The sequence below is a fragment of the Ranitomeya imitator genome, chromosome 7 (assembly GCF_032444005.1).
Source record: "Ranitomeya imitator isolate aRanImi1 chromosome 7, aRanImi1.pri, whole genome shotgun sequence".
In the NCBI taxonomy this organism is placed as follows: Eukaryota; Metazoa; Chordata; class Amphibia; order Anura; family Dendrobatidae; genus Ranitomeya; species Ranitomeya imitator.
In genome coordinates this window covers 122,626,394-122,648,085 of record NC_091288.1, presented here as the reverse complement: position 1 = coordinate 122,648,085, position 21,692 = coordinate 122,626,394, and the positions used below count along the sequence as shown (strand labels likewise).

The 21,692-nt window shown below is 43.6% G+C and overlaps 1 protein-coding gene across 1 annotated transcript in view; it reads left to right on the top strand.

The window, feature by feature from the left end:
* COL5A2 (collagen type V alpha 2 chain) overlaps nucleotides 1–21,692 on the top strand; it is a 525,281-nt gene that overhangs the window by 306,848 nt on the left and 196,741 nt on the right. The window contains exons 6-7 of the mRNA XM_069733787.1: nucleotides 14,020–14,073; nucleotides 15,477–15,575. Coding sequence (XP_069589888.1) covers nucleotides 14,020–14,073; nucleotides 15,477–15,575 — 153 coding nt within the window. The remainder of the gene's footprint in view (nucleotides 1–14,019; nucleotides 14,074–15,476; nucleotides 15,576–21,692) is intronic.

Below are 21,692 nucleotides of genomic sequence, written 5' to 3'. Positions count from 1 at the left end.
GCCCATTGCCCAGCCAGTGATAGATGAGTCTGCTGGTACATTGACCCATAACGCAACATTCCCCGTGCACGCTACACAACAACATTGTGACCCTGCTGAAAGTCAGGTTGCTCTTCCCGCATACCATACCACCTTACACGGGGACAAAGAGGAAGGTGCAGATGAAAGTGCAGGTTCCTTCATCAGGTGGGGGGAGGAATACTAGTTGGCGACGTCACTGGCACAGGGCCTCTCATAGTACGCAAAAGTGTTGCTGCCGGTGGGAGGCGCCCCCGCCGTGCAAACACACCGCTGTACTTTGAGGGGCCCTGTGCCAGTGCCAATGCCAACGAGTGGGCCCCCCCTGCTTGCTCAGGTTCACAGCACTTGCAAAGTTGAAATACTTACCTCTCCCTGCTCCACTGCCGTGACGTGGTCCAGATTTCCTGGGCCCACTAATTACTTGAACCAGCCCTACCCCCCACAACTTTAGCCAAATGACCCCCAATTTCAAATGCCTTCCAATTATTATAAGGTAAATTACGCTTGACAAGCTTCATTAAGAAGAATGGATGGTTTTGACATTAAAATGGCCACTCTAGGTGTTTTCCTGGCCCCCACTCACTGCCGACTATGCTGCCCCATTGACTTGCATTGGGTTTCGTGTTTCGGTCGATCCCGACTTTACGTCATAATCGGCCGATTTCACTCGACCCGACTTTGGACATAGTCGGGTTTCGCAAAACCCGGCTCGACTCTAAAAAGGTCAAGGTCGCTCAACTCTAGTGGTGACAGCTTAGCCTTCCCCCTTGGGGTGTTTCGGATGGAATACAGGGCAAGTGGTAGACACTCGGTCCAAGGCTTTCCTGTTTCTGCCATGCCCTTCTGGATTTTTAATTTTATTGTCCCATTTAATCTTTCCACTTTACCTGAACTCTGTGGATGATATGGAGTGTGAAACTGGTTTTCTACTCCCAACATTTTCATAACATTCTGGAATATTTCCCCAGTAAAATGGGTACCTCTATCTGACTCGATCACCTCAGGCATGCCGTAACGGGGTATCAGTTCATGTGCTATTTTAATGGCAGTAGTTTTTGCTGAGGCTCTACGAACTGGATAAGCCTCTGGCCACCCTGAGAACATGTCCACACACACAAGCACATATTCGTATCCATTGTACCTAGGAAGTTGGATGTAGTCGATCTGGAGTCTTTGAAAGGGATACAGTGGTCTTACATGATGCTTGGTTGGGGTTTTAATGGCCTGACCTGGATTGTGTGCCAGGCATATAGCGCATGCAGCACACATGTTCCGAGCAAAATTACCAAAACCTGGAGCCAACCACCTTTCTTTTACCTTGAGCGTCATACCATATGCCGACACATGCGTGGGTAGGTGGAGGTCACTTGCCACTGCGGGGTACCAGGCTCTGGGCAAACACAACAAAGTTCCTTTTTTCCATAATCCTTGCTGATCTTCTGCCCCTTTTTTCTGCCACTGCCCTCGTTCTTCGTTGTCTACCTGTTTCTGAGCTTCCTTCAATCTTTCCTCATCATCTTCAGAGCTATCTAGTGTGTGGGCATGATGTAAGGGTTTACGTGCTGCCTGTTTTGCTGCCTTATTGGCTTTATCGTTACCCCTGGCTTCCTCGGTGTCGAGTCTCACATGTGCAGCTACCTTTATCACCGCTATTTCTTTAGTTTCTTGTGCTGCCTCCAGAATCTGTCTAATGAGGAAGGCATGTTTAACAGGTTGGCCTGAAGCAGTCATATAACCTCTGGCTCTCCATATTACGCCAAAATCGAAAATAATGCCATGTGCATATCTAGAATCAGTGTATATGTTTGCTGTCTGATCTTTGGCTATTTTTTAGAGCTTCAACTAATGCCGTAAGTTCTGCTTCTTGTGCAGACTGATTAGCAGGGAGAGGTTCTGCTTTCAGCACTTCATGCTGAGTTACTACCGCATAACCTGTATGAAATTGTCCGTTCATATCTGCATATCTACTGCCATCTATGAAAAGTTCAAATGTAGCATTACAGAGTGGCTTGTCACGTACATTACATAAGCCCTGAGTCTCTTGCTCCATTAATTGTACACAATCATGCATTGACTTTGATGGGTCAAAGGAGTTGGAGAGTGCAGTTGCAGTTTCCTCAGGTATGGTACCCCCCTCAGACTCTAAAGGGAGCAAAGACGCGAGATTAAGAGTCTGAATCCTGGCAAAGGAAATGTTGGGCGGCAGTAGTAGGGAACATTGGAGACGGAGGTGTCTGGCCATTGAAATATGTTTAGGTTGGACCTGGTTAAGAATGCCATGTACATCATGAGTGGTCTGAACTAGAAGTGGATGATCAAGAACAATCTCAGAAGCTTTATCTAATAACAGTGAAATTGCGGCTACTACTCTTACACAAGAAGGTGCGGCTCTAGCTACAGGGTCCAGATGAGCTGATATGTATGCCACAGGTCTCTGTTTGTTTCCATGTTTTTGTGTGAGCACCCCTGTAGCATGTGAGGATATTTCAGCTGCCATCAATTGAAAAGTTTTAGTGTAGTCTGGGAGTCCCAAAGCCGGAGCTGATACCAGTGCTGTTTTCAAAGAGGAAAATGACTGTTTAGCCTCTTCACTGAGTGAATATGGTGTGTTGGCAATACAGTCATATAAAGGCTGCATGAGTTGACTTGCATGTATGATCCACTGTCTACAGTGTGAAACAATACCTAGGAAAGCACGCAGCTGTTTGTGATTCCTGGGTTCAAGCATGTTACGTATGGCTTCCGTACGTTGAGGTGTGAGGTGTCTGATGCCCTGTGATATGCAGTGACCTAAAAACACGACTGTTTGTTGACAAGCCTGGAGTTTCTGTCTATTTACTTTAGAGCCTTCTTGCGCTAGGAAAATTAAGAAATTAACAGTTGAGGTAACTGCCGTCTGCTCATCAGGGCAACAAATAAGTAAGTCATCTACATACTGTAGAATGACTACTCCTGGTTCTGGGATGAAATTTTTTAGCACGGTCTGCATTGCTTCAGAGTACAAAGTTGGTGAGTGTACCATACCTTGTGGCAATCTTGTCCATGCTAATTGTTTACCTTTGAATGTAAAGGCAAACAAATGCCAACAGTTCTTATGTAGTGGCACAGAAAAAAATGCGTTTGATAAGTCAATTACCGTAAAATATGCAGCAGTGCTGGGAATTTGAGACAGTAAGGTATGAGGATTCGGTACCACAGGGGTGACCGGTGCCAAAACCTTATTGATTTCCCGTAAGTCGTGCACCATGCGATATTTCACCATAGTTTCTTTGGAGGACACTTTCTTTTTAACAGGATATAAGGGTGTATTGGCGGGTGACCTGATTTTTACCAAAACACCTTGTAACACATAATCCTGAATTTGTTGAGAAATCGCCTGTTCTTGCTGGGCGCTGATGGGGTATTGCCTAAGCTGAGGTAATATGGTTCCCGGGGCAGTTTCTAACAGTATAGGAGCTACTGATAAAAATCCTACATCAGCGTCTTCTTTTGCCCATAGGCTGTCAGGAACCCGAGACAAGTCAATTTTTGCTTGTTGAGTGTAAATTTCGGGAAAATCCTCCATTGCCTGTATTCTAACATATAGTTCCAGAGTTTCTGCATCTTCAGGGATGGTCAGCATAACTGTGCCATCTTCTCTAAAATGGATGTTTGCATGCATTTTACTTAAGACATCAGTACCCAACAAGCAGGTAGGTGCACCTTTAGCAAATAAAAATTTGGATGCAAAAGTTTTAGGGCCAAAGCTCACATTTAAAGGTTTTGTAAAGGGCAACGCCTGAATTTTACCATCATACCCTTCTGCATATGTAACCTTTGAGGATATATTGTCAGGATATGGTAAAAAGTCCTGATTTAAAATGGAGGATGTTGCTCCCGTATCTATCAGAAAAGGTACATTTTTACCCTCAACTTCAACTTGTATTATTGGTCTTCAAGAAGGAAGAGAGACCTGCATAACTTTCAGTCATTCTGAGCTGTCTGTTTGATCAGGCACTGGGTTATTTATCCTATTTTTGGGTACAAAGGTTCCTGAATCTATATCTGCTTTTCTCTTCCTACATTCCCTTTGGAAATGTCCTGGCTTCTTACAGTAATGACAAGTAAACTTTTGATTAGCAGAGCCAGTATTAGGCCGGCGTCACACATGCGAGTTTTACGGACGTAAGAGCGCAGAATCTACGTCCGTAAAACTCGCAAAAAATACGGCACAATTATTCTCTATGCCCCTGCTCCTATCTGCCGTATTTTACTGATCAGTATTATACGGCTTTCTACGGCCGTACAAAATCGCAGCATGCTGCGTTTGTCACCGTACTGCGCAAGAAATACGCCAATGAAAGTCTATGGAAGCGTGAAAAATACGGATTACACACGGACAAGCAGTGTGACTTGCGAGAAATACGCAGCGCTGTTAGAGAGAAAAGCCGGTAATTCAGTGCGGTGTACAGTAAAATCACACTGACAGCTTACAGTAGAATAGGTAGAATAAATGTGTACACATAGAATAGGTATATATATATACAGTGGGGCAAAAAAGTATTTAGTCAGTCAGCAATAGTGCAAGTTCCACCACTTAAAAAGATGAGAGGCGTCTGTAATTTACATCATAGGTAGACCTCAACTATGGGAGACAAACTGAGAAAAAAAAATCCAGAAAATCACATTGTCTGTTTTTTTAACATTTTATTTGCATATTATGGTGGAAAATAAGTATTTGGTCAGAAACAAAATTTCATCTCAATACTTTGTAATATATCCTTTGTTGGCAATGACAGAGGTCAAACGTTTTCTGTAAGTCTTCACAAGGTTGCCACACACTGTTGTTGGTATGTTGGCCCATTCCTCCATGCAGATCTCCTCTAGAGCAGTGATGTTTTTGGCTTTTCGCTTGGCAACACGGACTTTCAACTCCCTCCAAAGGTTTTCTATAGGGTTGAGATCTGGAGACTGGCTAGGCCACTCCAGGACCTTGAAATGCTTCTTACGAAGCCACTCCTTCGTTGCCCTGGCGGTGTGCTTTGGATCATTGTCATGTTGAAAGACCCAGCCACGTTTCATCTTCAATGCCCTTGCTGATGGAAGGAGGTTTGCACTCAAAATCTCACGATACATGGCCCCATTCATTCTTTCATGTACCCGGATCAGTCGTCCTGGCCCCTTTGCAGAGAAACAGCCCCAAAGCATGATGTTTCCACCACCATGCTTTACAGTAGGTATGGTGTTTGATGGATGCAACTCAGTATTCTTTTTCCTCCAAACACGACAAGTTGTGTTTCTACCAAACAGTTCCAGTTTGGTTTCATCAGACCATAGGACATTCTTCCAAAACTCCTCTGGATCATCCAAATGCTCTCTAGCAAACTTCAGACGGGCCCGGACATGTACTGGCTTAAGCAGTGGGACACGTCTGGCACTGCAGGATCTGAGTCCATGGTGGCGTAGTGTGTTACTTATGGTAGGCCTTGTTACATTGGTCCCAGCTCTCTGCAGTTCATTCACTAGGTCCCCCCGCGTGGTTCTGGGATTTTTGCTCACCGTTCTTGTGATCATTCTGACCCCACGGGGTGGGATTTTGCGTGGAGCCCCAGATCGAGGAAGATTATCAGTGGTCTTGTATGTCTTCCATTTTCTAATTATTGCTCCCACTGTTGATTTCTTCACTCCAAGCTGGTTGGCTATTGCAGATTCAGTCTTCCCAGCCTGGTGCAGGGCTACAATTTTGTTTCTGGTGTCCTTTGACAGCTCTTTGGTCTTCACCATAGTGGAGTTTGGAGTCAGACTGTTTGAGGGTGTGCACAGGTGTCTTTTTATACTGATAACAAGTTTAAACAGGTGCCATTACTACAGGTAATGAGTGGAGGAAAGAGGAGACTCTTAAAGAAGAAGTTACAGGTCTGTGAGAGCCAGAAATCTTGATTGTTTGTTTCTGACCAAATACTTATTTTCCACCATAATATGCAAAAAAAATGATAAAAAAAACAGACAATGTGATTTTCTGGATTTTTTTTTCTCAGTTTGTCTCCCATAGTTGAGGTCTACCTATAATGTAAATTACAGACGCCTCTCATCTTTTTAAGTGGTGGAACTTGCACTATTGCTGACTGACTAAATACTTTTTTGCCCCACTGTATATATATGTCAGTGAGACACATATATGTATATATATTAATATTTATTCCAGCGCTAGACAGCTTGAAAGCCGGTAATTCAATTACCGGCTTTTTCCTTCTCCTTCCTAAAACCCGACATGATTTGAGACATGGTTTACATACAGTAAACCATGTATTCTCTCCATTTTTTTGCAGATTCCACACTACTAATGTCAGTAGTGTGTATCTGCAAAATTTGGCCGTTCTAGCTCTTAAAATAAAGGGTTAAATGGCGGAAAAAATTGGCGTGGGCTCCCGCGCAATTTTCTCCGCCAGAGTAGTAAAGCCAGTGACTGAGGGCAGATATTAATAGCCTGGAGAGGGTCCATGGTTATTGGCCCCCCCCTGGCTAAAAATATCTGCCCCCAGCCACCCCAGAAAAGGCACATCTGGAAGATGCGCCTATTCTGGCACTTGGCCACTCTCTTCCCATTCCCGTGTAGCGGTGGGATATGGGGTAATGAAGGGTTAATGCCACCTTGCTATTGTAAGGGGACATTAAGCCTAATTAATAATGGAGAGGCGTCAATTATGACACCTATCCATTATTAATCCAATTGTAGTGAAGGGTTAAATAAAACACAAACACATTATTTAAAATTATTTTAATGAAATAAAAACAATGGGTGTTGCAGTATTTTATTCAACGCCCAATCCAGTCACTGAAGACCCTCGTTCTGTGAGTAAAAAAACATAATAAACCAACAATATACTTACCCTCCGCAGATCTGTAACGTCCAACGATGTAAATCCTTCTGAAGGGGTTAAAACATTTTGCAGCAAGGAGCTGTGCTAATGCAGGCTGCTCCTCGCTGCAAAACCCCAGGGAATAAGGCTAAAAATAGATCAATGATCTATATTTAGCTTTATTTGCGGTGAGGCGCCCTCTGCTGGCTGTTCATAGATCGTGGGAAATTACCTAGAAAGCCAGGGAGCTTTCTAGGTAATTTCCCACGATCTATGAACAGCCAGCAGAGGGCGCCTCACCGCAAATAAAGCTAAATATAGATCATTGATCTATTTTTAGCCTTATTCCCTGGGGTTTTGCAGCGAGGAGCAGCCTGCATTAGCACAGCTCCTTGCTGCAAAATGTTTTAACCCCTTCAGAAGGATTTACATCGTTGGACGTTACAGATCTGCGGAGGGTAAGTATATTGTTGGTTTATTATGTTTTTTTACTCACAGAACGAGGGTCTTCAGTGACTGGATTGGGCGTTGAATAAAATACTGCAACACCCATTGTTTTTATTTCATTAAAATAATTTTAAATAATGTGTTTGTGTTTTATTTAACCCTTCACTACAATTGGATTAATAATGGATAGGTGTCATAATTGACGCCTCTCCATTATTAATTAGGCTTAATGTCCCCTTACAATAGCAAGGTGGCATTAACCCTTCATTACCCCATATCCCACCGCTACACGGGAATGGGAAGAGAGTGGCCAAGTGCCAGAATAGGCGCATCTTCCAGATGTGCCTTTTCTGGGGTGGCTGGGGGCAGATATTTTTAGCCAGGGGGGGGCCAATAACCATGGACCCTCTCCAGGCTATTAATATCTGCCCTCAGTCACTGGCTTTACTACTCTGGCGGAGAAAATTGCGCGGGAGCCCACGCCAATTTTTTCCGCCATTTAACCCTTTATTTTAAGAGCTAGAACGGCCAAATTTTGCAGATACACACTACTGACATTAGTAGTGTGGAATCTGCAAAAAAATGGAGAGAATACATGGTTTACTGTATGTAAACCATGTCTCAAATCATGTCGGGTTTTAGGAAGGAGAAGGAAAAAGCCGGTAATTGAATTACCGGCTTTCAAGCTGTCTAGCGCTGGAATAAATATTAATATATATACATATATGTGTCTCACTGACATATATATATATATATACCTATTCTATGTGTACACATTTATTCTACCTATTCTACTGTAAGCTGTCAGTGTGATTTTACTGTACACCGCACTGAATTACCGGCTTTTCTCTCTAATATATGTGTCTACTGACATATATATATATATATCTATATATATATATATATATGTATATATATATATATATATATATAGATATATATATATATAGACAGTATATATATATTTTCTTTTCTTTTTGGGACACATGGATCACTTCTATAGCGGTATGTTGGTTTTGCTAGCCTGCGAGAAAACCACGCAGTACGGATGCCATACGGATTACATACGGAGGATGCCATGCGCAAAAAACGCTGACACACCCTGCCTACGGAGAAGCTACGGACCACTTTTTTCGGGACTTTTCAGTGTATTACGGCCGTAATATACGGACCGTATTGTTTTACGCTGTGTGTGACGCCGGCCTTAGCCTGTGCAATTCTTACTGGCTTAGAATTTTCTCTTAAGTCCATTTCTATCCCTACAGCTTTCTGTCTAGCCAGGTGTGGGTCTTCCAAGGTTCTCCAATCAGGGGTTGCGGCCTTAAGCTTTTCCTTCACTTTTGGAGACAATCCATCTATAAAGGTTTTTGTAACTAACCTCATCATTCCTGGAGCGGTTAGATCCATGCCTTCATCTCTGAAATTATTTTCTACACTTAGATAATATTCGTCTACTGATTGTCCAGATTTCTGAGCCACCACTCCCGTTGTTCCTCTCTGCCTCTGTCTCTCCCTCATGAAAACCATTAAATGATCTACAAATTGTGTACCTGATTCTATCGTTTGTAAGGCACCATCTCCTGCTTGGGGCCTATGTACCTGTAGATTCGCTAATAGCTCCTGGAAGAGTCCAGGAGTCATTTTCATTCTACATAATTCTTCTCCATCTGCCCAAACTCCAGCATGAGTCTGCATAATTTGCTGTATATATTGTGCAAATCTAACTGGACACTGGGTGGGATCTGGTGCGTTATGCAAGAGAGACATGCCTTCAGCGGGGGACCAAGGGAAATATTGTCGAGTTTGGTGATATCTAGTTCCCATTACTCCGTCAACACCAGGTTCCCTAAAAGGTCTTGGTACTACCCTAACAGGGGCAAGTACAGCGCCATGTCTAGGTGTACCACAGGCTAGGCAATCATTTCTCCAGTCTGGATTTTGTTGTCCACAGTGCGGACATACCCATCCTCCTGGTCCGGCTAAACTTTGAGGTGGTGTTTGGAGAAAAGATGGGGCATGTGGGTTAAGGTATGGGGGTGGGGTATTTTTAGATTCCACATTTTGTTTTTCTCCACAGCCTGTGGGTCTAATACACCACTTTTTACTCTGTTGATTATATGTCCATCCCTCATTTTCTGCTACCCTAGAGACTTCAATCAATGCTTGGATCTGATCTATCCATTTCTTGTCTCTGATTATGCTTTTTTTCCTTTCCTGAATTCCTTCCCATAGTTTTCTACTAAAAGCTTCTGCCCTAGTAACTCCAAACTTACTAAAAATCTTTTTCAGTCCCTTAGTGGCATCTTCACCACTTCTCTCCTTTATGATAGTATAGATATCTAATTCTTCTGGTTCCGACTTTGTTTGCTTATTCCCCATTTTCTTATCCTGAGCTTTCTTGCCCTAGGTGGCGTTTGGGTATGAGAATACCTCGTTACCTTCTTCCTAAGGAGCTAGGATGTCTTTTTCTTGCCCTAGGTGGCGTTTGGGTATGAGAATACCTCGTTACCTTCTTCCTAAGGAGCTAGGATGTCTTTTTCTTGCCCTAGGTGGCGTTTGGGTATGAGAATACCTCGTTACCTTCTTCCTAAAGAGCTAGGATGTTTAAACTGTGTTGATGTAAGAAAATCCTGATTCCTACACCTATAGCAAACAACACAAATGCAACCAGACAGAAAAAGAAAAAGAACATACAACGTATCTTGTCCCAGGCTAATTTATCTGTCCTGGGCTTATACTATCACATACAACGTATTCTTGTCCCAGGCTAATTTATCTGTCCTGGGCTCATACTATCATACACTTATCCGTCACCAGGTTTTTGTCAAAGACAGGATCAGAGATTGAACATAGGCGCGGAGGTCTCCCCGAAAGGACGCAACCACGTTGCCCAGTGGGACAGTCACTTCTTCTGTTTCAACCCCCTGGGCGGCTTATAGGGCTATTCCCAACTTCCACACACCTTCTATTCACATTCACTCTCATTCAATGCCGTACTCCGTGAGGTGATCAATTCCTAAATAGTTCAAGAACCCGAGCTATAGGTATCCTCCTCTACTAGAACTACCCGCTAAAGAACACGACACAGAAAATCTTACGGACAGTGCAGGGCAGATATAAGAGATCTAACAGTGTCTCTTACCTGGCCAGGTTTTTGTTCATCTGCCGTCCAATATCCCAGATTCTCTTTTCGTTCGTATTCTGCCGGTGTTCTTGAAGGAATACACAGACCTCGGGTCCCTGTTCAGGCGCCAGGAAATGTCGGGATCACACTCAGTCGGAGCAGCCTTTGGAAGTGTGGAATCACCAGAAATAATACACAAGACACGTCTTGTATAGTGTATCACTGGGAAGTCTCTGAAGCACGCCTGCCTTCAAGGTGCTATCCCTTCTTTATATAGTTGTTTCAGTGGTTATACAAGTTTTGCATGTTTAAACAAAGAGACAAAACAGGAAAGAAAGAAAAGAAAAGAAAACAGTTTCGTGGGCGGCAGTTTCACAACAAACAGTACAAAGGCAATTCCACAGACAGGAAAAACAGGATTTCATACTATAGCTAAAATGTCCTTGAATGGACAGGTCAATATTTATAATCATTTTTGTTCTGCTCTTCACAGACGGTACGATTCGTGACATTCCAGCGATATCGTTACGATATCGCTGTGTCTGACACGCAGCAGCGATCAGGGATCCTGCTGAGAATCATACGTCGTAACAGATCGTTTAGAACTTTCTTTCATCGCTGGATCTCCCGCTGTCATCGCTAGATCGGTGTGTGTGACACCAATCTAGCGATCTAGCGATGCGATCCAGCGATGCGTTCGCTTGTAACCAGGGTAAACATCGGGTAACTAAGCGCAGGACCGCGCTTAGTAACCTGATGTTTGCCCTGGTTACAAGCGTAAAACTAAAAAAAAAAAAAACAGCACATACTTACATTCTGGTGTCCGTCAGGTCCCTTGCCGTCTGCTTTCCACACTCACTGACTGCCGGCCGTAAAGTGAAAGTGAAAGCACAGCCGCTGTGCTCTGCTTTCACTTTACGGCCGGCAGTCACAGTGCGGGAAGCAGACGGCAAGGGACCTGACGGACACCAGAATGTAAGTATGTGCTGTTTGTTTTTTTTTAGTTTTACGCTTGTAACCAGGGTAAACATCGGGTTACTAAGCGCGGTCCTGCGCTTAGTAACCCGATGTTTACCCTGGTTACCCAGGGACCTCGGCATCGTTGGTCGCTGGAGAGCTGTCTGTGTGACAGCTCCCCAGCGACCACACTACGATTTACCTACGATCACGGCCAGGTCATATCGCTGGTCGTGATCGTAGGTAAATCGTATAGTGTGACGGTACCCTTACTCTCTGCCTTCTTCATCTTGGTAGACTGATAAAGATAGGCAGAAAAGTACTTAGGGCTTAGTGTGCTTATTCCTGAACAGCTGCTAACAGGTATAAGAAACACTAATTTTCTAAAGTGTGGACTAGACTTTAATATGAGCTAATGTGTCCTACACAACTATAAAGTGGTGTGTTTGGTGAACTTTATTAACTTTTTGTTTTTTTTTCAGAAAAAGACACTGAATGTGCCCAAAGATGTAAAACCGATAGTATCACAAACTTTTTGTAGCGATTACAATGCAGGAAGGTAACCTACAATGCAATAGATGAGGCTCCAAAAAATAGGCTAATACTAATCTGGTAGCAAATACTTAGTGGGAAGCATGTCAATCACTAGCAATATGTCATAGATCAAAGTAACAAAAATACATGACTGACTAGGACCACCTGGACAAACTGCATATACATGAAGAACGCAAAACTCAAAGGAACGCAGTCATAAGTCCAAATATATAAAATATATAAACTTTATTAAATACCAAATAATCGGTGCACAGTAAAAAGTAGGAAAACCCCTTGAGAAAGGCACTTTGCCGAAACGCGCGTTGGGGGGACGGGACTCTGATGCACATATACACCCACCTTCTACCGCCGGTATGTATGTACTAGAATACTGTTATTGATTGCCAAGATATGGTTATGAATTTCCTATACATGCTGTGTATTTACATGGTTCTGATATTTATGATATGGGGTAGAGTGCATTAGAGCCTGTCCATTTGTATGTGCTGTTGATGACATGGGTGGGTTTTCCCACTTTTTGCTGTGCACCGATTATTTGGTATTTAATAAAGTTTATATATTTTATATATTTGGACTTATGACTGCGTTCCTTTGAGTTTTGCGTTCCTAATACTAATCTGGCTGGGGCTGCAGGGCACAAGGCTGCAGAAAGGCTCCTATATGTACTCCTATATAGTGTTTTTCCGCAATCTAGCAGGATACGGATGGAAACCCACTAATAGGATAAATCTGGAAAAATGTGCAGCAGGCAGCACTAATTGAAAAAAAGGATAAAGGAACAGTATGAGGCAGTGACGCACACTGAGTTGACTACAACCAGCTGTGGCTGCAGAACAGACTACAGCGTGAGCTGCACTCACACAGAGACCTTGCAGACAGCTGTGAACAGCTGCAAGGCCAAAAAAAACTCCTCTATGTACTCCTATATAGTGTTTTTCCACAATCTAGCAGGATACGGATGGAAACCCAATAATAGGATAAATCAGAAAAAATGTGCAGCAGGCTGCACTAATTGAAAAAAAGGACAATGGAACAGTATGAGGCAGTGACGCACTCTGAGCTGACTACAACCAGCTGTGGCTGCAGAACAGACTACAGAGTGAGCTGCACTCACTCAGAGACTTTGCAGACAGCCATGAACAGTGCTGCAAGGCAAAAACAAGGTTCTCACACAGAGGTTGCTAAATTTGCCTGGTTAAAGCACAATGAAGCAAATCGCTATCTCAAACTAACCCTCAGTCAGAACAGCAGCGTCCTGTCCCTAACTGAATTCACAACAGAGTGAACCCAAAATGGCGGCGGCGTGTTTTATAGTGCATCATGACATCATTTCAGCAGCCAATCACAGCCATGCCCTTACTTACATGCCTAACATGCATAACAGGATGTGCCCACACTTCTTAGGATTCCTCATTGGCTGACCTAAATCAAACTGGCTCATTGCACTATGGGAACTTCCAATTCCGGTATCCGATATATACTGAAAGTATCAGAACTCAGTATTGGAATTTCGATACCGCGAATATCGGCCGATACCCGATATTTGCAGTATCGGAATGCTCAACACTATTACTGACTCTTCATGCAGTCCGTAATAATGCCTTTTTTATATTGATCCAGAGGGGGCAACATAAAAAGAGACTAATATTTATGGGGGAAAATCCTTCTAGACTTCAGAGAAATTAGAATTAAAGGGAACCTGCCAGTGGAATTAGGTTAATTTGGGTGATGGGGACAGAGCGAGGCCGCTCAGAACACGTGGCCGCCTGCCTCCATTGTAAAGTAAGCCTTCTCTGGAATTCGCCTGCGTTTTACAGCATAACAGACATGTCTGCAATGATGAAGCCGGTGTCTGAGTCATGCTCACTTTGGATGGGGAATCATGAATCAGATGACGAGTCCCTGTGAACCGCAGGTCTATAAAGATACAGTCTTATTGACAGAGGTTTGGTGCAATACTATCAATGCATTACTAGCACCAATCTCTTAATATTATATTTTGTTATTATGTTATATTTCTTTATTATCTGTGTACAACAAAGGTGTTTAATAACGATGAGGTTTTATTTTCAACAGGGACCACCAGGCTCCCAAGGACCAAGAGGGGAAAGAGGCCCAAAGGGGAAACCTGTAAGTTAACATTGATCATAGATTCACCATACATTTGTAATGTATGTGGGGAGATTTGAACAATTGGCGTGGTCTCAGGACCTGGACACCCACCATCTGCTTATAATCACAAGGAAACTGAAATACGGAAACAAACTTATAAGGGCTTAGTTTACTCTTTAAATGCTCTGTGTAGAAAACATGCCGTAGAGATTTCATGTTCTTAAATCCGTGGGTGATAACTCCGTCTCGTCCATCCGTCCCTCCCTCCCTCGGTAATGAGAGTGGACAGGGGCCCTTTGCATTTTCTCCTCATGAACACTGGATGTCAGTGCTGCCTAACAGAGTCGTAGTGAGGACACAATTCCATGTGATGTTACTTCGTGTGAGAACTCAATTGTCACCAATCATAGTAACATAAATAGGGGGATTGTATGACACTGATTTTTTCATATATGTTTAAGAATTTAGAGAAAAAATCAGCCACAAATATTTATAACTATTTTCATAAAATGTTTCAAATCTAAGATAAAGCAATTTTACTTACAAAGATTTATTTTATGTTTCTAGTTTTTTTATGTGATCTAACTAGAAATGCAATGTGTCACCAAAAAAATGAATGATGTATTTTTGGGTTTACTGTATACACGGACCTAATAAGTAAAAAGTCAGGTTTGAAATACTGCAGCATAATACCAACAAGGAAAAGTCATGGAATTCTGAAAATCACAGGATGGATAGACATGTTAATGATTCACAAATTATGAAAAGATGGAAACAAATTTTGTAATACTTCTTGATTTACTCAGTATTGAGTATGAGCGCCACATGCAGAAATACACTCACACACCTTGGCTGCTGCCTATGAGGTTATTAATGAATGTCTGAGAAATGTTCTGACACGCTGCATGCACTATGGCATACAAATCATCAAGATCCTCTGCTAGCAGATCTCTTTGCAATTGCCAGCCAATGATGTCCCGGATGTTCTTGATGGGATACAATGGTGGAGATACTGCAGGACATTGTAGCATGTTTCTCTAAAGTGTCCCTGGAGCCGTTTTTCAATATGATAATGTCAGGTTGCATGTTGCTGGTGCTACTGTGAGCAGCCCACATGGCATAAAAGTACTACCATGGCCTGCATGGTCTCTGGACTTGTCTCCCCTTAGGCATATCTGGGATGTCATTGGTTGACAAAATAAAAGTCTTCAATTTGGAACAATAAGAAAACCAATCAAGCAATAAAAAATTACATTTGTATTTGTATTAATTGAAAACTTCCTATGTCATCATCAAATAAGCATACAAACTGATAATGAAACTGCCAAGTTCACGAATCAGCATCATAACTGTGGCTCCTGAAATAAATTTGTTATAATAATTGTACATGACAAAAAACTTTCTTTAATATTTTTCTCAAGGGTGCACGAGGTCCTGCTGGAATCGATGGAGAACCTGGTATTCCTGGACAGCCTGGAGACCCAGGTCCTCCTGGGCATCCTTCACTCCCTGGAAGTCATGTAAGTATAGACTGATAATTTTTTAGAGTAAATGTTATTAGACATGCAGGGCACTTGCTTCAAGCTATATAAGCACATAATATACCAATATCACTCATGTCATAAAATCAGCATATAACACATGTTAAGTAGTGTTGAGCGATACCTTCTGATATCCAAAAATATCGGTATCGGATTGGATCGGCTGATATCCAAAAAATATCGGATATCGCCAATACCGATATCGGAAACCAATGCAAGTCAATGGGACACAAATATCAGAATTAAAATAAACCCTTTCTTTCCTTGTAGGTTAATTCTACATGAAGGAAAACAACTAAGAATAATGTAGAATGTATTGGGGGAGGTGGAGGAGACGTTAAAGGCATAGAGGTTTAGCCCAATCAAATGGAATAGCAGGAATTAATTTTTTTTTTTAGACGTTCAGAGTTACAAAGATATTGACTATGTTAAGCTTTTTTATATTTTGTCAGACATTTATGTTTCACTACTTCCTTGCTCTTCACCTTCTTTTTTACTTCTCCCACACTTTCTTCTTCATCATCCTTAGCAGCAGCATCTTTTTCATCAACTACTTCTTCACCTTATTCATCTTCTTCTTCTTCACCTTCTTCCTATTATTCTTTTTTTTACATTCTTCATTTTCTTCTTATTCAACTAATATTCTTTTTCATATTCTACTTCATCTTCTTCATATTCTTCTTCTTCATCATATTCTTATTTGTGACAGACATTCCTGTAGTTGTTATCTATAAAAGTTTGAAGATTACACCTTCCGTTCTGCCTGTCACAAAAGATTTACAACAGGATTTGTCCACGTTCAGTTTGGCCTGCAGCAGCAGATTTTTTCCAGAGGCACCACGAGGAGGAACGGACTCACCCCCATACACTGCTTGGTCTTCTTCTGCTTATAATTTAGATAATATGTTTTGCTCTGATTTTTAGTCTTATGCTTAATGTTGTTCTGCTTTTTGTTTTTCAGCTTCTTGTTCTTCAGCTTCTTGTTCTTCAGCTTCTTGTTCTTCAGCTTCTTGTTCTTCAGCTTCTTGTTCTTCAGCTTCTTGTTCTTCAGCTTCTTGTTCTTCAGCTTCTTGTTCTTCAGCTTCTTGTTCTTCAGCTTCTTGTTCTTCAGCTTCTTGTTCTTCAGCTTCTTGTTCTTCAGCTTCTTGTTCTTCAGCTTCTTGTTCTTCAGCTTCTTGTTCTTCAGCTTCTTGTTCTTCAGCTTCTTGTTCTTCAGCTTCTTGTTCTTCAGCTTCTTGTTCTTCAGCTTCTTGGTCTTCAGCTTCTTGGTCTTCAGCTTCTTGGTCTTCAGCTTCTTGGTCTTCAGCTTCTTGGTCTTCAGCTTCTTGGTCTTCAGCTTCTTGGTCTTCAGCTTCTTGGTCTTCTTCGGGGTGGTCTTCAGGGTCGTCGTCTCCGGGGTCGTCGTCTCCGGGGTCGTCGTCTTCTTCGGGGTGGTCTTCAGGGTCGTTGTCTCCGGGGTCGTCGTTTCCGGGGTCATCGTATCCAGGGTGGTCTTCTTCGGGGTGGTCTTCAGGGTCGTCGTCTTTAGGGTCGTCAGGGAGATCCAGAGTGATTACCAAAAACCATTTCAAAAAGCTTGAACTTGGAAATGTAGCAAAAGGTACAAGAAGGCTGAGGAACTGCTGAGAACCAGCTGATGGTACTGGAACCCGGATGGGCAGCCGAAGGTACAAGAGCCAATGGAAATACCGAGGACCAGCTGACGGTACTGGAACCCGGTTACTAAGCAGGAGGTACCCGTGCCAGAAAGCACTACCAAGAACCACCAGACATTGGTGGAACTCGGATACTGAGAAGGAAGCACCTAAGCCAAAGGCTCTGCCTGCAACCAGCTGACGATACTGGAACCAGGATGGGTAACAGAAGGTTCAAGAGCCAAAGACACTGCCGAGAACCAGCTGATGGTACTGGAACCTGGATGGGTAGCAGAAGGTACAAGAGCCAATGGAACTACCGAGGACCAGCTGAAGGTACTGGAACCCATTTGCTAAGCAGGAGGTACCCGTGCCAGAAAGCACTACAAAGGACCACCAGACACTGGTGGAACTCGGATACCGAGAAGGAGGCATCTAAGCCAAAGGCTCTGCCTGGAACCAGCTGACGGTACTGGAACCCAGGGGGACCTATTCAAGATTGACTTCAAAAGAACAAGCTAATGGTGCTGGAACTCAGATAGTCAGCAGAAGCTCCACATGAACAAAAAATTGCAAGGCCGCAAGCCGGCCAGAGTTACAGAAAACCCACAGTCCTACAGGGGGAGCTTGTCCTATTGGCACTACGGGACCAGCCTTGATTGCCAGATCCCGCAGCCCACAAAGGAAGCACCTAAACTGCAGGCACCATAGAGTCGGCTAACCCGACCGCAACACGACAGGATAATGTATTGGAGGCAAAGTTACTTTGACACTACCCAGAAACAGCTGGCATGTTGGAACCAGGCTGGGCAGGAGGGAGAACCCGTGCCAAAGACACTTCTGAGCAGCAACTGGCGGTGTTGGAGCCCAGGGATTACAGGAGAAACAGAGTGTAGGCAGAGGCCTAATTGGAGCAAGTTGAAAGGGAACCTGTCACCCCCCAGGCGTTTGTAACTAAAAGAGCCACCTTCTGAAGCACTAATGCTGCACAATGTGGCTCTTTTTGTTATGCTCCTTGCACACGCTGAAGTCAACACTTATAAAATGTGCCCCCTCATACCATGAAACCGTACCGGAGGCAGGACTTTCCTTCTTAGTGAGACGCAGCACAGCCGTCATCCATACCCCATTGGCGCCATGCGCCGCCTCCTGAGCATTGTTTGAATCTGTCCTGTGTGAGACACATAGTCCTAGGTATTGAATGAGGATATTTATAAGTTATCTTATTTTGTTGAGTTTTTTTCATTTTTTCTTTATCAGCAATTTCTGTATAAGCCCTATGCATAGGTCTGCCCTTATGACCTGTAGGTCATCATGTACTAACAAAGACAGTGATACATCGGTATATAATAGAGGTTCCTGATTTATGACCTCTGCGTATCTATGAGCAAAATATATATGCTCTATTGCAGTGTTTTTCAACCTTTTTTGAGCCGCGGCACACTTTTTATACTTAAAAAATCCCGAGGCACACCACCAACCAAAATGGCACAAAATGGTGCGTCCAGGTTTGAGATGAAAGTCTGCAGTCATTCTATGTGACTGCAGGCTTCTGAATTCTCACAGCGCAAGCACTGCACACTTTCAGGATTCTCCCTTGCCGGTGGCCAGAGTGGACGGTCATGACAGCACAAGTATGTGATTTGGATACTTCTGGTCACATTCTAACTAGACGTGTCCGGCCTCATTCAATTCATTTTCATTGAATGAGGCCACACATGTCTAGTCAGCACGTGACCGCATGTATGTAAATCAACAACATCAGAGAATTATGATAGCAGTGTGCACTGTGAGAATTCAGAAGTCTGCAGTCACATAGTATGACAGCAGACTCATCACAACCTTGGACATCCCCTTCAATGTTCCTAACAAATAAAAATGAGAATTAGTATCACAAAAAAAACACATTTACATCCAGGTACCTGATAGATGACGTTGTTTGTGGAGTCGCCTCTTTCTTTTCATCTTCACCTTGTCCAGATGCCATGATGACTCTTCTCTTCCACCGGCAGAGCTCGTTTCTGCAGACTTCCATCTTCTCCTGTCTTCTGCAGCACATCCCGACACAACACCCTTAAAGATAGCAGTGTTATTATAATGCTCCGGAATAACAATATCTGCCCTAGGCTGAGCCCCTGAGTAAATAATTGCCCCTCACTTTATTCCCAGCACATAATATGACCCTCACTGTCCCTCTTATGGTACATGCCATCCACACTACCCTCTCTCTCTTTTCCATACTTCACACTGCCTTCTCATACAGTGTCCCTCATAGAGAGCCCAGTCTCTCTACTGTGCCCCTTCATTACACTCCTCCTACTTGGCATACTGTCTTCTCCTGGCTGTTACCCTCACACTACTCAGTATCTATTCTGTATCCACTCACACTTTCATCCCCCCATACTGTCTGCACACATTTCTAATAGCCTCCTCCTGTACATCCCCCCCCTGCTAACATACCCCTTTGCTCTCTCCATATTTCCTCCTCACACATTCCCCCCTCACACATTCCCCCGACTCCCCATACTGTCCTCACACATCCCATCACCGTTTCTCCCAGTACTGTCAGCACACATTTTTCCCCTCGTTACTGTGTCCACCCCCATCTCCCCACTCACCCCCACAGAATATATCCACTGCCCTTCCGATAGAATAAATCCATCCCCTTCCACAGAATAAATGCACCCTGTCCCACACATGCTAAATAAATTCCAGCCCCCCCCACGTACACACTGAATAAATCCCCCCCATACACTGAATAAATCCCCCCACACACTGAATAAATCCCCCCACACACTGAATAAATCCCCCCCGCACACTGAATAAATCCCCCCACTCACTGAATAAATTCCCCCACACACTGAATAAATCCACCCCCCACACTGAATAAATCCCCCCCCACACTGAATAAATGCCCCCCCACACATTGAATAAATCCCCCCCACACACTGAATAAATCCCCCCACACACTGAATAAATCCCCCCACATACTCCCCATAAACCCACCCCACGCTGAATAAATCCGCCCACACTTAATAAATCCCCCCACACACTTAATAAATCCCCCCACATACTCCCCATAAACTCACCCCACGCTGAATAAATCCCCCCACACTTAATAAATCCCCCCACACACTTAATAAATCTCCCCACATACTCCCCATAAACCCACCCCACGCTGAATCTTCGGTGTCTTCAGCTCCACAGCACAGGAGCACTTACCACCAAGTGTCTTCTGTCCCCTGCGCGCCGGATAGTGACGCCAGCAGCGTGATCACATGACTTGATCACGCTGCTGGCGTCGCTCTGACCCAGCGGTCAGAGCCTCAATTGTACTCGCAGCTGGTAGATGTCTGCGAGTACAATTGATCTCCGGGAGCCGGCGCGCTGCAGCTTCTCTGTGCCGGCTGTCAGCTTGACAGTCGGCACAGAGAACAGCTGACTCCCGTTCCCCCGCGGCACACCCGACCATGCGGCACACTGGTTGAAAAACACTGCTCTATTGTACCCCAAAATCTTGGTATTTGACTATTATCTGTGTACCATCATTCACACTTTAAGAGTTTTTTTGAGCAAAAGATATACCATTTGCTGACATAGCCTATGGGGTACATGTAATTTAGTGGATTTTTACGCAGCATCATTTTCTGCTGCGTTGTTTTTAGTATGTTTTGTTACACTTTTTTCACTTTTTTTCACACTTTTTTTCACATTTTTGGTTAGTGTCACCTTTTGGTCAATTTGTGTGTATGTTGTGGGGACCTGGGTGTGGGTAGTTGGTAGGGCCTAGTAGGGCAGAAAGGGACAGTCGACGTGGAGCGGGGGCGCCACATCGTAATTTAGGGTGCCAACCTCCGCTGGTAGGTAGGCGAGAGCTACTATAGGGCCACCTTATAGGGACTGTGCCAGGAATATATTTGTTACTATTTTCTGATTTTTTCCTACCCTACCCGAACCCAGGTGGTTGATGTTGGTAGCATACATTTAAGTACATTCTATTGTCCATGACTTTTAGATATTATTAACAAAGTATTTTTTTAGGATATTGCGTTCTTTTTTGGTTGTTTAACTAAGTATATCCTTACATTATTCTAGTTGGTTGTTTAACCCCAATAACATGGCAGCAAGTGTTAATTGTGCAGACAGCACTTCCGAGCAGCAACTGGCGGTGTTGGAGCCCAGGTTCAATGCTAGAAACAGAGTGGAGAAATTGCCGCACACACAACAGGGGAGCAGCTGGCATTACTGAACCCCAATAACAGAGGAGCAACTGTTGACTGTGAAGATGGCACTTACTAGCAGCAACTGGCGGTGTTGGAGCCCAGGGTCAATGCTAGAAACAGAGTGTAGGCCGAGGCCTAATTGGAGCAAGATTCATATCTGTAGTAGTGTGAGTGTGGAGGTAGCAGGAGCAATTGCCGGATACACAGCTGGAGATCAGCTGACCTTACTGAACCCCAAT